At 48.1% G+C, this 14,759-nt stretch overlaps 3 protein-coding genes across 3 annotated transcripts; 1 reads left to right on the forward strand and 2 right to left on the reverse strand.

The window, feature by feature from the left end:
- Nucleotides 1-985: 985 nt before the first annotated feature.
- Nucleotides 986-3,716, reverse strand: LOC128708728 (late secretory pathway protein AVL9 homolog). Its single transcript, XM_053803711.1, has 6 exons — nt 3,651-3,716; nt 3,114-3,586; nt 2,866-3,027; nt 2,054-2,796; nt 1,800-1,983; nt 986-1,442 (listed from the first exon to the last, which is right to left on the reverse strand). Exons 1-6 carry the CDS (start codon nt 3,714-3,716, stop codon nt 986-988), a joined length of 2,085 nt encoding a protein of 694 aa, XP_053659686.1.
- Nucleotides 3,717-4,876: 1,160 nt separating this feature from the next.
- LOC128711472 (uncharacterized) lies at nt 4,877-7,225 on the forward strand. The gene is made up of 2 exons (XM_053806353.1): nt 4,877-4,962; nt 5,038-7,225. The coding sequence occupies exons 1-2, from the start codon at nt 4,877-4,879 to the stop codon at nt 7,223-7,225; spliced, it is 2,274 nt and encodes a 757-aa protein (XP_053662328.1).
- A 517-nt stretch (nt 7,226-7,742) lies between these two features.
- LOC128708884 (solute carrier family 25 member 35-like) lies at nt 7,743-10,551 on the reverse strand. The gene is made up of 2 exons (XM_053803866.1): nt 9,810-10,551; nt 7,743-7,936 (listed from the first exon to the last, which is right to left on the reverse strand). The coding sequence occupies exons 1-2, from the start codon at nt 10,549-10,551 to the stop codon at nt 7,743-7,745; spliced, it is 936 nt and encodes a 311-aa protein (XP_053659841.1).
- Nucleotides 10,552-14,759: the final 4,208 nt, after the last annotated feature.

Here is a 14,759-nt window from a genome sequence, read left to right on the forward strand (position 1 = left end):
GTAGTGTAATGAATCTAAATCAAATTCACCCAGACTAATTCACACTAATTGACACACCTGCACCCAAGCTGCCCAATACTTAAAATGGTCATTATACCACATCGGAAGATTTCCATTTGATCCACAAAAAAAGTATTAACGTGTTCGTCAATGGTCTCAGTAAAGTAAGAATATTACAAAGTAATCACATTGGCGCAATATAGTTTATTATATTAGATACGCTTTCCTTGGTTAAAGCATTCTGTTATATGAAACCCAATGGGTGCATTCTAGTACGGTTTGTTTCGTCTTGCTAAGTAAGTTTCGCGCAAACGGTACATTGTTTCCTATATAGAGCATTACCAGTCCATACTTATCGGCAAGATTGTGCGCTGTATTCTAATTTTTGTTCAGTGTGACTATAGCATCCCATATGTTATGGGATTCATAACCCCACACTATGGAAAGGATCCCGTTTTGGTGAGCTTTTCTATGCGACCGTGTTTATGACTGATTAATTTCACCTTGCTGTTCAACCATGGCACCTTGTGTATTGCAATGTACCGGCCCCGCTTACAAACAATAGTTTATGGGTCAATATCTTCAAAACATTGATTATGCTGACTGTTCAAAATTGTTTCTTTTTTTTTTTTGATAATGTTAATGCAATCGCTATGTACTTCAATAAACAGTGGAAGTGAGTATGAGTGTCTTAATAGCAGCGATAGGTTACTTGAAGGAAAAGCCCGAAAGCGTTAAGGTAGCTGGCCGGTCGTGTGCGACACACAAGGATTCGGTACGGGCAAGGATCTTCACGAACCGGATCATAAAACAAGAACTACAACAACATAACGTGCAAGACTTTAACCCGGCATTGAGATCGTGAATTGGGTGAATGGTGTCTAATATTATGCTAGTAAGATCTGTTCAGAGGGTTTGTTTCTTTAGTACAGCGTTATTGCTCGGTCAATGTCGAACCTTATGAGGTAAGTGATACACTCATTGCTCATGTAAGGCGCCGGGGAATGTTGGTGTGATCGGTGGTGACCGCTACAATCGGTTTCCCCCTGTCCAGGAGTTCGGCTTCCCGGCCTATTTCGACCACACTGTTGCTGGCGGGTTGCGACGACAGTTCGGCGGTCATGATGATGTGTTTTGCATCCGGTGTTGCCGCTTCGGGTAGCATCGATTCGGCTGAGGTGGTACGGGCGGGTAGATCGATGGTCCCCTGGCGGTTCGGAAGGATCTCCTCATCGCTGTTGACATCATGTTCCGTTGTGGGTGAGATGTCTTGCTGCTGCTCTGCCGCCTCGGCCAGATGTCCACCTTGCGGGGGTGCCGTGAATGATGTCCACCAGCTCGAGAAGGCACCCTTCGCGGTCGTAAGTGCACCGCCAACCGCTCGACTCGTATTGGTGACAGCTTGGTTCAGCTTTCGCCCACTTTCGCTGTTTTGCATCGTTCTAAAATGAAGTTATTGTTTTTAAAATGTTAATTTAATTTCTACTATATGCTAGTAATGCGTGGTTTTTTTTATCGTTGCTAGTTGCTAAACTTTGGAAGCAGTTACATAGCCTCAAAAAGCCTGCGTTGGCGTAGATGCGTACTTATAACGATATTCTGTTTGAACCTCTTTGATTTTAGCTTCTTTATGCTACGCTTCAGTAACAAAGTAATGCTACTTTATGCTGGAGGTAGTTCTAACTGCTATTTTAACTAATATGTTTCAACTAATACTTCAACTTATAATAAAACCGATAATAAACCGACCAACTACTAACGATAATACTTCAACTTATAATAAAGTATATAACACTTACTGTGCAATTCGTAGCTTCATATCGGCCACAGAGAGCGTCCCGGCAAACGGATGTCCACCAACGAGCCCTTCGAAAGCTGGTACTGCACCGCCTCCGGTACGCTCGAGCCAATCACCATAGCAACGGGTCACTTTGAATGCATTCATAAAGTGTGCATTAAAGTGCTCGATCTCTTTACTACCATCTAGCGGGAGCAAGAAAAAAAAACATACAAAATCTTCTAGTAAGCATGTAAGCATTTTACAACGACTTACCTGTGTTGAGCGAGGTCTTCAGCAGTGCCACCATATACCCGTACAGTTGATCCCGTATCCATGCTTCACTACCTTCCGCATCCTCTTTCGGCGTCTGCACATGGCGTACAACAAAGTCAACGAAGCGTAAATCCTCCGTGCTGAGCTGAATTTCTCGCTTCGTGTCCATATCCAACACATCGATGATGGCCGCCTCGACATCAATCATAACGTCCGCTAGCTGGCGCTTGTGTTGGAACAACACGTTGGACGCACCGATGATGTACCCCTTGACGGATGGGTCCGTCAGGAGGTCCATGTACGGTAGCGAGATGTAAGGCAGGCACAGCTGTCCTTCGTGAAAAATACGCAACGGTGCACCCCACTCGGATGGTTCTATCGCGTACAGACTGGAGAAGTTAGATGCTATTGTGTCGACACTTGTGTCACGCATTAATGGTGGACCGGCCGTTGGTCGCGTGTTACCCGTCCCGGCGATGGGTGCTTCCATTGATGAAGCGGACGATGGGCTGGACGAAGCCGTTTCGTCTAGATGAGCTTCCTTAGCACTCGCGATACTTCTAACATCGCCATCGATCAGTTCGTCCGCTTCACGGCCGGTCACGATTGGTTCCTGCTGTTCATCCTGCTCGGGCAGAATCGTTGGCAGCGGGTTCGGTACGAATGATGACATATTTTCCACAGTCACCTGTTCCTCCATGGGCGTGCTAAAGGTAGGCATGGGGGACATGGGTCGAGAAGTTCTATAAATAAGGAAAAAAAAGTAATAAAAATTTCCTGATCTCTTCGATGCATCAAATCGGAAAGCTCACTTCACGCAGGCCACCTGTTGAAAGCCTTTGCTGATTAATTCTGGATGTAGTGAGGCAATGCCTAGGATGAGCGCACACGTTGGATGTACTGGGGAACCAAAGCATACCACACGCTTCTGCAGTAAGAGTAGCTTGAAGAGAATTAATATTTTATGTCGCCATCTACCGCGTGCCACCGGAAATGAAAAAAATAATTACATTACATTTAATTCTTCATTTTGATGTGTCTCACTTGGTGCTACACCTACTTCAGCAAAAGATCGCGCAACGGTACACCGACAAAGTGTAATCGTGTCGGCGCGATTTCCTGTGGTTCGAGTGACGTCAGGCAAGCGTTTAACTGCTCGTACGCTTTCACCAATATGTCGGTGGATGAGAAGTCACCCTGCTCGAAGAACGCTTGCGCGATCAGGGACAGCTTTACCTCGACGTACCCGTAGATGGGTAGCGATAGTAGGGTGCAAACCGATTTCTGCACCGTGCTGCGAGTCAGATCAGCCGTACGTATCTTAACCTCTTCGAGCGCTATTTGCCGGTAGCACGATATACCGTACACCGATTGTTCCGGATCGGTCAGGCTGGGGAGATTGAAGCACACGAAATCATTGCTAAAGTTGTGTGATCCATCCGGTAGGGCAAGCGTAGGCAAATACTTCCATCCGGAAGGGCATTCACTTTTACCCTCTGTACCGTCCACGAGTGGTGGATAGGAGAATTCAACCTAAAAAATGTTTTTAATACCGTACATGAGTTTGCGAACGATATCTACTCAAAATATTCCTTACTTGACAGCCTTTCTTGTGATGAAACCCCACCACCAGAATATGCAGTACCGGTTTTTGGTTTTGCATTGTTCGACCGGGTGAATTGCTTAACTGCTAGATGTAAATGCGTTATCTTTCCAAAATGCGATGACTGTTACGCTTACTGCTTGCTATGATGAGTGGGTAGTTTTACTTTCTTTCTATCGGACCCGTACCGATGAACCGATACACATTCTGCTGTTCTTCATTCGTTCCCCATGGTAAGCGCTAAAGGAACCATGGCTGACGCAATTTCCCAACGTTTGCATCCGGGGTACGCCTTTTAACTCCGGAAAATTTCCACTGTTTTTACACTTAGTACACCGACACAAAAATTCAAAGTAAAAAGGTGATGCAGAACGACTGGGAGAAAGAAATGCAACCTTTTTTCTATTGGGTTGCGAAAAAGGTTTAACTGACAGCTGAGATTGTTTACATCGTTGTTTGCAGGAAGAGCAAGGCTGTTGTATTGTTTGTTGCCGAACATAGACAGCGCTCTGACAACGGCCATCAGGCTGGGTTTCCATTGAACTTTTGAGATTTTGAGCCACAAAATAAATGTGTATATGTTTTATTTCGCTTTAGGAGGAGTTTGTTTCCCGGAACAAATATTAAATATTTAATATTTTAGGATACCAAATCAAATATTTTGTAATTTGTTTTTGAATATTGGTCTGAATTTGAGTAGATTATTTAATAGAACATATCCGGCAAAAAAGAAAATTTAAACTAAACCAACCACTGTGCCAGATCGGATCGGATCCAAACAAACACAGGGTGTCGCGGAGTCGGAATAACAATGCGAACTTTGTTCCGGGATGACCTGACAGGTAATTTTTGACAGGCCGTTCGTTTGACAGCTCACCTTGCAAAACGCAGTTTTTTTAAAGAACCCGAAAAAACAACGGTGTAAAGAAATAGAAAAAAACGAGAAACATCGAGAGGAATTACGAAAACAACCCGGTACACGGTGCGTGGTGCTGGGAATTACACTTAGAGAAAGAATAGAGAAAGTGCTTAAAAGCAACAATACACGTGTGTTCTGGGGGGAAAATTCACGAATAACATGAGTTTTAATTAAACATTATCTCAAACAACACGGAACACATTCCGGAAACAGCCACCTATCCGGTTTTGCGCCGTTTTTTTTTGTTCATTAACGAAGACAAAATTCGCCAACACAACCACACGGTACGACCGGTGCTGAAATGGCTGCTTCATTCTGTGGGAAACGATTGCTATTAACCAGGACGAATCTGTTTGCGAACCCTCGACGTCATGGGTACATTGTGCTGTAAGTAATTGTTCTTTCCCACAATGTCATCGCTAGAATTATACGTTTTGACTTGCGGAATTTGTTTATTTACAGTGTACCCGAGATCGGTGAGGATCTGCCAGAGAAAAATCCCCTCTCGAGCCCGCATGGTTTGCCGGAATTTAATAATGTGACCATTGAGAAGTGTGTTGGCGCGATCGGCCAGCAGGCAATTGCGGCGGAAAAGTGTGTAAGGGCAATAGAGGAGCGGTTGGAGCAGGTTGTGGCCGGTCCCGGTGCAGCAGTGTCCGACGTTATAAAGGACATTATTTTACCACTGGAAGCAACTGGCGCGCCGCTAGAAACGACATGGGGCATTGCTAAAACGCTATATCTTGGTAATAGTTCCCGTATGCCAACCAAAAGCTACCTAACGATTCACGAACGGGCACGTGGTGCACGAAGGTCCAAGTTCAATAGCGTTCCAATCTATCGCACACTGAAGAATGCGCTCGAAGACACTCAATCGAAGAAAGAGCTCTCTGGTGAGGAATGCCGGCTGTTGCAGAAGTACGTGCTGGAAGCGAAACTGAGCGGAATCGAGGTGGATGGGTCGTCCAAGCTGGAGCTCAACGAAATACTCGAACGGTTATCTCAGGAGCGTACACGTTTTGCTAGCAAACGGGATACGGCGGTGAAGAAATATCAGCAGTTGGTGGAGGATCCGGCACTGATGAAAGAGTTCCCGCCAACGCTGCTACAATCACTCGCAACCGATCCGAGCCAGGCAATGAAAGGTCCTTGGCGGATCACATTGCAACCGGCTGTGGCGGAACGGTTCCTGGAGTATTGTGGTGATCGGACGCACCGGTGGAACCTATGGCAGGCGGACACGCGGAAGTGCTCCATACACACGGACAAGTCGCTGGAGAACAGTACGCATCTCGAATCGATCCGTGCGTTGCGCAAACGGCAGGCCAAGCTGCTCGGTTACGAATCGTACGTGCACATGTCGATGGAAACGAAAATGGCCGGTTCGGTGGAGTCGGTATGCAATGCACTGGATGAACTGCACCGGTATGCGAAACCGGCCGCCGATGGTGAGCTGGGAGTTCTGGAGCGATTCGCCGCTGAGAATGGATTCCGGGGTCCGCTGGATATATACGATGTGCCATACTGGAAGCGGCGCCATCTTGCCACAGTACATCAATTTGATCAAGAAGCGCTGAAAGATTATTTCCCGCTGCCGCGCGTACTGACCGGGTTGTTCGAACTGGCCGAGCAACTGTTCGGTGTGCACATTGTTGAGCGGGTCGGTGTGGACGTGTGGCACGAGGATGTGCGGTTTTACGATGTGCTGGAAACGGGCCAAGCCGGATCGTCTGAACCGATCGGTGGGTTTTATACCGATTTTTACTCACGCGAAGATGAGAAGCTCGCGGTGGCGGATAATGCCGGGTGGATGGTTGGTATTGGGAGTTGCAGTGCGGGCACTGCATCCCGACCGCTTGCCGCCCTGATCTGTAACTTCCCGGCACCGCTGTACGGTAAACCATCGCTGCTAACGCTGGACGATGTGCAAACACTGTTCAATCGGTTCGGCAAAGCGTTACAGCATCTGCTTACTACGTGTCAGTACAGCGATGTGGCGGGGTTGTCGAACGTTGAGTGGGATGCGGTGGAGGTGAGTGGACATGTGTTGACACACCTGCTGCACGATTCCGCCACCATACGGGCGATTTCGGGCCACTACACGAACGAGGATCCGTTGCCGGAACCGTGCGTTGAAGCGATCCAAAGGCGCCGTACACATCTCGCTGGGTACCGGCTGTGCCGTGAGCTTTACCTCGCCAATCTCGATCTGCAGCTGCATCTGACCAGCGACTACTGGTTGGATGTGATGCGTAAGCTCTATCCACACTTTCATCCGTTCCCGCTCGATCGCAAGGATGCGCACCCGTGCTCGCTGGTACCGATTGCATCGGGTGATTGGGGTGCCGCCTACTATGGCCATCTCTGGTCGCGCATGATTGCGGCTGACGTGTACAGTGCGTTTGCGGAGACTAAGGAACTTTCCGCCCGGCAGGAAGTAGGCCGCCGATTCCGTGACACGTTCCTGGCGCTTGGTGGCGGTTGCCATCCGAGCGAGGTGTTCCGCCGGTTCCGTGGCAGGGATCCGTCCCCGACGGCACTGCTCCAGACGCTCGGCATTTATAAGCCGCAGGTAGTAGCGGGTGGTACAGGTGGAAGCGGTGGGGCTTCCACCAGCCATCAGAAACTAACAGGCAAGGATGAGCAGTAAAAGCGGAATGGGAAACAGGGATGACGTGGGTCCCAGTGAGTCATTTATTGAAAAAAAGCAAGCTAAGCAAGCGACGAAACGAGATTAATCACATCTCAAACTGACTTGTTTTTTTAGCGTACAAATAATCACACATAAACACACACCAACGAAAGTTAGAGATGCAAACAACTGAAGGATATGCTTGCAATATATAATACGATTTTGCGAACCAGGCAGTTGTCGTTCGTGGTTGTTGTATTTTCATGTTTATTTCTGATTTTTCAAAGCCTCTATCTTTAAGTAGCAGTAGTAGCATATGATGTTGCGCGTAGTTATACAGTGGTAATAAAAAATAGCCCATATTTCAGTCAGTTACGCCACCAACTGGTAAAAACAAAAACAAAAAACGGGTTTACTTGAGAAGCTGTACTTCACTTGATGTAAAATAGCGTACTTTGAAGCGTCTAGAATTCTAGTTCTCGCATAGAATTGAAATCACTAGAATCCTTTTCCTCCTTAAAACGGCTAGAATTCGTTAACCGTAGTAGAGATCTCGCCACGCCTTGAACTGGTCCCAGAACGTCAGATTGAGGATCGTGTGTGGTGCGATACGCCAGTAGTTGGGCACGAAACCCTTGTACAGTCCGTGCAGGCCCTCGGCACGCAACGTTTTTGTGAAGCAGTCCACCACGCTCCGGTAGAGCAGTCCGCGTCCATGCGCATCAACACGGTAGCGAGATGTAAGGCAGGCACAGCTGTCCTTCGTGAAAAATACGCAACGGTGCACCCCACTCGGATGGTTCTATCGCGTACAGACTGGAGAAGTTAGATGCTATTGTGTCGACACTTGTGTCACGCATTAATGGTGGACCGGCCGTTGGTCGCGTGTTACCCGTCCCGGCGATGGGTGCTTCCATTGATGAAGCGGACGATGGGCTGGACGAAGCCGTTTCGTCTAGATGAGCTTCCTTAGCACTCGCGATACTTCTAACATCGCCATCGATCAGTTCGTCCGCTTCACGGCCGGTCACGATTGGTTCCTGCTGTTCATCCTGCTCGGGCAGAATCGTTGGCAGCGGGTTCGGTACGAATGATGACATATTTTCCACAGTCACCTGTTCCTCCATGGGCGTGCTAAAGGTAGGCATGGGGGACATGGGTCGAGAAGTTCTATAAATAAGGAAAAAAAAGTAATAAAAATTTCCTGATCTCTTCGATGCATCAAATCGGAAAGCTCACTTCACGCAGGCCACCTGTTGAAAGCCTTTGCTGATTAATTCTGGATGTAGTGAGGCAATGCCTAGGATGAGCGCACACGTTGGATGTACTGGGGAACCAAAGCATACCACACGCTTCTGCAGTAAGAGTAGCTTGAAGAGAATTAATATTTTATGTCGCCATCTACCGCGTGCCACCGGAAATGAAAAAAATAATTACATTACATTTAATTCTTCATTTTGATGTGTCTCACTTGGTGCTACACCTACTTCAGCAAAAGATCGCGCAACGGTACACCGACAAAGTGTAATCGTGTCGGCGCGATTTCCTGTGGTTCGAGTGACGTCAGGCAAGCGTTTAACTGCTCGTACGCTTTCACCAATATGTCGGTGGATGAGAAGTCACCCTGCTCGAAGAACGCTTGCGCGATCAGGGACAGCTTTACCTCGACGTACCCGTAGATGGGTAGCGATAGTAGGGTGCAAACCGATTTCTGCACCGTGCTGCGAGTCAGATCAGCCGTACGTATCTTAACCTCTTCGAGCGCTATTTGCCGGTAGCACGATATACCGTACACCGATTGTTCCGGATCGGTCAGGCTGGGGAGATTGAAGCACACGAAATCATTGCTAAAGTTGTGTGATCCATCCGGTAGGGCAAGCGTAGGCAAATACTTCCATCCGGAAGGGCATTCACTTTTACCCTCTGTACCGTCCACGAGTGGTGGATAGGAGAATTCAACCTAAAAAATGTTTTTAATACCGTACATGAGTTTGCGAACGATATCTACTCAAAATATTCCTTACTTGACAGCCTTTCTTGTGATGAAACCCCACCACCAGAATATGCAGTACCGGTTTTTGGTTTTGCATTGTTCGACCGGGTGAATTGCTTAACTGCTAGATGTAAATGCGTTATCTTTCCAAAATGCGATGACTGTTACGCTTACTGCTTGCTATGATGAGTGGGTAGTTTTACTTTCTTTCTATCGGACCCGTACCGATGAACCGATACACATTCTGCTGTTCTTCATTCGTTCCCCATGGTAAGCGCTAAAGGAACCATGGCTGACGCAATTTCCCAACGTTTGCATCCGGGGTACGCCTTTTAACTCCGGAAAATTTCCACTGTTTTTACACTTAGTACACCGACACAAAAATTCAAAGTAAAAAGGTGATGCAGAACGACTGGGAGAAATCTTCGGGAAATCGGGAGAAAGAAAAGAAACCCTCGGCACGCAACGTTTTTGTGAAGCAGTCCACCACGCTCCGGTAGAGCAGTCCGCGTCCATGCGCATCAACACCTGCCAAGGTACGGGTTGGATATCGATAACGTGAATCAAGTTGTCTGGGATCTCCAGCGCATAGGAGGGATGCACCCTTACCTTGATTGAAGAGCCGGGTCGCGATCACATCGAACGGTGACATGAAGACGCAAGTGAAGAACCCGCTGACCATGCTGGCGGCGAACGCGGTTATCGCGACAGATTCCCGCGCCCAGTCGAACTGGGCGAACAGGTCCTTGCAGGTGGAGAAAGTAGCGAGTTGGGCGGAGGACCCGACGGCGGTACGTGTGACGATGCCCGGGTAGCCACGCCACAAACCGCGTATACCGTGCGTCCGGTATATACCGGACAGTGCGTCCAGTGTGCTCGTGTGGCGATGCTGATAGCCGACGGCGTACTTGCCGTGCGATCGGGCCTGTATCTGTGTCTTCACCATGTACAGTGGGCAGGCGACGGTGGAACCGACGACACCGCTCAGTCCGCCCCAGACGATCGAGCGGAGCAGTGTTGCGGCCGGTGTATCACCGCGTGTCCATTCGCAATTCTCCGCGGTTTGGTAGATGCCCAACCGGACGCTGTTCATTGCGAACTGGAAGGCAAGGGCCGACACCAGACCCTTCTGCAGTCCGAGCACTCCTTCCGAGCGGAGGATCGAACGGAACGAGCGGACGACTGAGCTGTATGGGTTGGTGGCGGTGGTAGCACCAACGGGCGAAGCCACCGGCTGCCCGGCACGTTGCAGCAGCTCGCCGTGCAGCTGTTGGCGCGTCTTGATCACGTCGAACGGATTGCTAAAGAACCCGGCACAGGTAGCCGCACATCCCCCGAGCAGGAAGTCCATCGTGCCGCTGTGCCGACCGTACCTTGGAACGTTGCGTTGGGATCACCTAATATCTCGTGATAAGTTTGCGAGATGCCGGTGTCAACACATCAACACACAGCTGCCGGGTTGCGCGGACCCCATCCAAACTTGTACTGCACTTCACTACGCGTATGTTTGTTGGGAGTTGTTTATTCTGAGTTGTAATAGTTTTTATTCCTGATTTGCGCTTTCCTTTTTTGGATTCGTTTCCAAGAGAGATAAACGTGACGTTCCCGCTTACGTCACCACCGATTCACGTGATGCACCGTCGCGTTTACGGGAATACGGACAACCGGACAACCGATGGCTAGCGAACCTATGCCGCACCGTCAACATGCTGTGTACGTTGCGAAGCTGTTTAGAAGGGGTCGATTATGTAAGGGACGGTGCTCAATGCGCGATTATGTTGGGTACAAAACAGCGCGGATCGGTCAGAAGTCGTCGTTGTCGCCGGTCAACCCGAACCCGAACCCGACGATCGATGCAGCGGACGATGAGGGTTTCGGTTCGGCAGCTAATCCACCCGCGATCACGTTCGACCCGGCAGACCATCCCGGATACGGTGACAGTCGCGTACAGTGCACCCTCCCAATCGGAGCATTCGCTGGATCCGTCCGTTGACACCTTCACGGCACTGGCAACTGCAACTCTATGCCGGGGGTGCCTTCGAGCGAGATGCGGTCACCGTGCTGCAGTTGCGCCACTGCAACCGTTGCACTTTGCACCGATGGACGGGGAAGAAGGTCTATATATATACATCGTACAAGCCGCCGAGTGCGGCCGCACGTATCACGAGCACATATACTCCGACTATGGTTCTATCGTGCGAGGTGATCTTGGGAAATTGTGGTACACTGTCGGTTTCTCGATATCACGTGCCAAGGCGATGCAACGCACGAAAGCAAAACAAAACAGCACGAGTGTATTGGAAGTACAGGAATTGAATGTCCAAAACAAACCAAGGAAAACTGTAACGCGTGATAGATGAGGGAAAATGGGCGCATGCGCCTTCTGGAGCTGTAACTGCAGGACATCGAACATGTGTTGGGGTTTGCTTTATCTGTGCACGTGTGACTGATCCGACTGAGACACTTTAGAGCAAGTGCAGTTAACTCCATATGCAGCATGTCAGTTACTGGCTCTGATTGGGTATAATTATAAACGTTGCTAAGAACATCTTTTAAGTAGGTATGGTAGGCATCTATCTACGTTCGTAGCACTTTACTGTGTACAGTGATGTACTGTTGGGGAATTTCAAATCTACTCGTTATTTCTATTATTGGGTTTTTACCCAAAGATCTCAAAGAATTTTGTTTATTGTTCAGGTTTCAAACCAACACATCTGAGGTGGTTGTGCCACAAACTGGGTGAAAAATTTTGATTAAATATTCAAGATTTTAATTCTACATCAAATAGGTGCAGTTGAAGTCCATGTTTGTGTATACATTATTTTGAAGCTGATCACAGGTTTATTGCGATAGGATTATCAAATGTATGCACCTTCGTATCTTGAAAGCAGTAATCTTGAGTACTAAAAAAAAGCTGTTTATCTTTGCAGCTGCTGTGCTAGTGAGCGACCTACACTAAATAATTCGACGAAGATATCATAGATCTGTCAGTATTCATGATTCTTTTAAGGGTCGATTCTTGATTCGCATTACTTCTCACTAAAGACTCATAAGAATTCTTCTTCTTTATCGGCTCAAAAACCTCAAGTGGTCTGGGCCTGCAATTGCTGGCTTTCTGTGACTTTATTTACCCGTAATTGGATATTCTAGTCCTGCGTACGGGCTCATAAGACTTTTCTCAACAGATTCATTAGATGGAAAAAAAGTTGTGGAACATAGCGCCTTGTTTGAAGTTGTAAACTACAGCGCCATGTATGAAGTCGTTAATCTAATAATGTGTCCGTTCGAAACTACATGTTTGTGAGTTGTCTTTCCTGTCAATTTATGCTGGTAGATACACTACTAACGCATTGGAAGCATTGCAACACGCGCGTATGTCTACCTGCAACGGTTATTCCAACATTTGCCTTGCACGAGGAAGTACGCGTACAGCAGCACGGTTACCGGCACGGTGAGCAACCACAGTTGCGAGTTATTAATAAGCGATAGAGATGGTAATGGATTTATTTATAGTTCACGCCCGTTACTAACCCGGGGCTTGCGGAAGCAGATATTGGAATGGGCGCCCGAAGCATCCGTCTCCAATATGGGGGGGGAGGGATACGGGGAAGCATCACCACGGGAGCATCGTTTTCATCCTCGTTGTGGGATCGTGTTTTTCTACTGCTTTCACACACAAATAAATAATCGGATGAAATAAATTTTGTTCACCCGCTTGTCAGGAGGTACTGCTTCTCCTCAATATTCCGCCCTCCGGTGTGGTTTTTGTTTTTGGTATCGACTTGCTTCTGGCACGCTCATATCTAAATTTGCTCGTTTGAGAAGGTGTTTTGTGTGTGTGTCTGTGTGGCCACATGTGTGTGTACAAATGGTGGCCTTGGAAGCGCGTCTGAAGGGTGCCATTGCACTCTTGAGAGATAGAGAGTTAATGTGAGGTTACGTTACGGAGGGACTTCTTTGGGGAGATCGGCATGGATGACGAACTTCTTGGAGGCTCGTCCTATGTGAAGCTTACATTTATGAAGGAAGCTTTTTACTGGATGTATTTTTACTGCTCTGGCGAGTACGAAGACTTAGCGCCGTACTCGGTTCCAAGGCTTTTTTGTCTTTTTTTTTTTGAATATTCCTGGACAATGGACAATATGAAGTTGAATTTGTATGGACAGGCAGGGTGCAAACAATAATCTTGTTGTTTTTTTTCTTTGTAAATTGGAAAATGCAATGCAAGCGGAAAAGTGTTGAGCATTGATCGCACGTCTCACCGATGCGCTCGGATGTCAATCAACGGCGGCAGATGACATCACGTAGCTTGGATTGGAGGATAGCCAATCAACCGAACCGCACGGGTAATGGCCGAAACGGCTGAGCTACGCAGCTAAGCAGAACACCTCGGGTTTCGTGACCGTGTTACCCGCGCGTTGAGATGATGAGGATGATGATGAGCGCTATTAATCTTTCGCCTATGACGCCAACAAGGGAGAATGGACTACGGATACGGGGATTTTGCTAGCCCCGAAAATAAAACCCAAATGCAGAAATCGAAGCAATTCGATGTGACCGCGCGCCCGAACGCGAATGTCCGCCGGTGCGAATGGATGGCGTCGAGTTTAATGGGCGGCATGTGTTGTGACTGTCGCCGTTAGAAAGAACCCGGCCGCGTATATGCCTCCAGCCGCCCCGGCCGTTGCGTTTCGGATATTGGGATAATTTTTCATTCAGCGTGCGGTTTTTTCTTTCGTTTGTTGTTTTGTTTTCTTCCATTCTCCTACCGTTCCATTCGGCGGATGATGGTGTGATGTTTTTAGGGCGAGTTTTACGATCCGTCACATTATCGGACCGGGCAAGTACCTCTATCGTAGACACTACCCCTCCGCCGCGGGTGGAGGGGGAAGTTTTTTTTTGGATATCGCATCCAGCGGTACTATAAATAGGTTCTCTAGTATAATTCCCTCGTTCCAATACTTATATAAAAACAACAGCAACAGCATACAAACCAATACACATGAGAGGGGGTTGACAAGCAATGCCTGTCATCCCACAAAATGTTCCGCCGAGGTGGTCGGTTCCATGGGGGACGGTCACGGATTGTGAGACATCTTCCGAGAAAATGGATACGCGCGCGCGTGTTTTTGGTCGTTAAATCGCAAAGTGGGCAGCGAAGTCTTTGGCGTGGACCGTTTCATGCAATACCCGGTAGCGCGCATCGCACCGAAACGCCGCGGTACGTGCGGAATTGGTAGTACCGCGGCACTGCAGAGGGACAGATGATGATTTATGCGAGATTTGCGGCAATATGCTGCGTACCGCTTGGGGTTTTTTTCTTCTGTAGGATCTCTGTTTCATGATTCCGATGAGGTATTCGAAGCTGAATTAAGCGCGTACACGTTTTAGACGGAATAAGACAGGAACGGTGGTTGATGAAATGCATGTCAGCTAACACTTGGACTTCCGCTATAAGCCAGCAATGACATCACGTTTTTGGGCCTGGAATTGTGTGCGTAGCTTTCAAATTGTTGCATGATTTTCTCTGCCTGGCAAGCAGCTTGATCAATGTTTTGC

This window comes from Anopheles marshallii, chromosome X, assembly GCF_943734725.1.
Source record: "Anopheles marshallii chromosome X, idAnoMarsDA_429_01, whole genome shotgun sequence".
Lineage (NCBI taxonomy): Eukaryota > Metazoa > Arthropoda > Insecta > Diptera > Culicidae > Anopheles > Anopheles marshallii.

What these genes read in the sequence shown, in the direction of transcription:
- LOC128708884 (XM_053803866.1), bottom strand. Translation starts at nt 10,551, where the DNA reads ATGGACTTCCTGCTCGGGGGATGTGCGGCTACCTGTGCCGGGTTCTTT. An exon ending in GACCCGGCTCTTCAATCAAG is followed by an intron (nt 7,937 to 9,809) that starts GTAAGGGTGCAT and finishes CATCTCGCTACC; the next exon opens with GTGTTGATGCGCATGGACGC.
- LOC128708728 (XM_053803711.1), bottom strand. Translation starts at nt 3,716, where the DNA reads ATGCAAAACCAAAAACCGGTACTGCATATTCTGGTGGTGGGGTTTCAT. An exon ending in ATCACAAGAAAGGCTGTCAA is followed by an intron (nt 3,587 to 3,650) that starts GTAAGGAATATT and finishes AACATTTTTTAG; the next exon opens with GTTGAATTCTCCTATCCACC. An exon ending in GAAGACCTCGCTCAACACAG is followed by an intron (nt 1,984 to 2,053) that starts GTAAGTCGTTGT and finishes TGCTCCCGCTAG; the next exon opens with ATGGTAGTAAAGAGATCGAG.
- LOC128711472 (XM_053806353.1), top strand. Translation starts at nt 4,877, where the DNA reads ATGGCTGCTTCATTCTGTGGGAAACGATTGCTATTAACCAGGACGAAT. An exon ending in CGTCATGGGTACATTGTGCT is followed by an intron (nt 4,963 to 5,037) that starts GTAAGTAATTGT and finishes GTTTATTTACAG; the next exon opens with TGTACCCGAGATCGGTGAGG.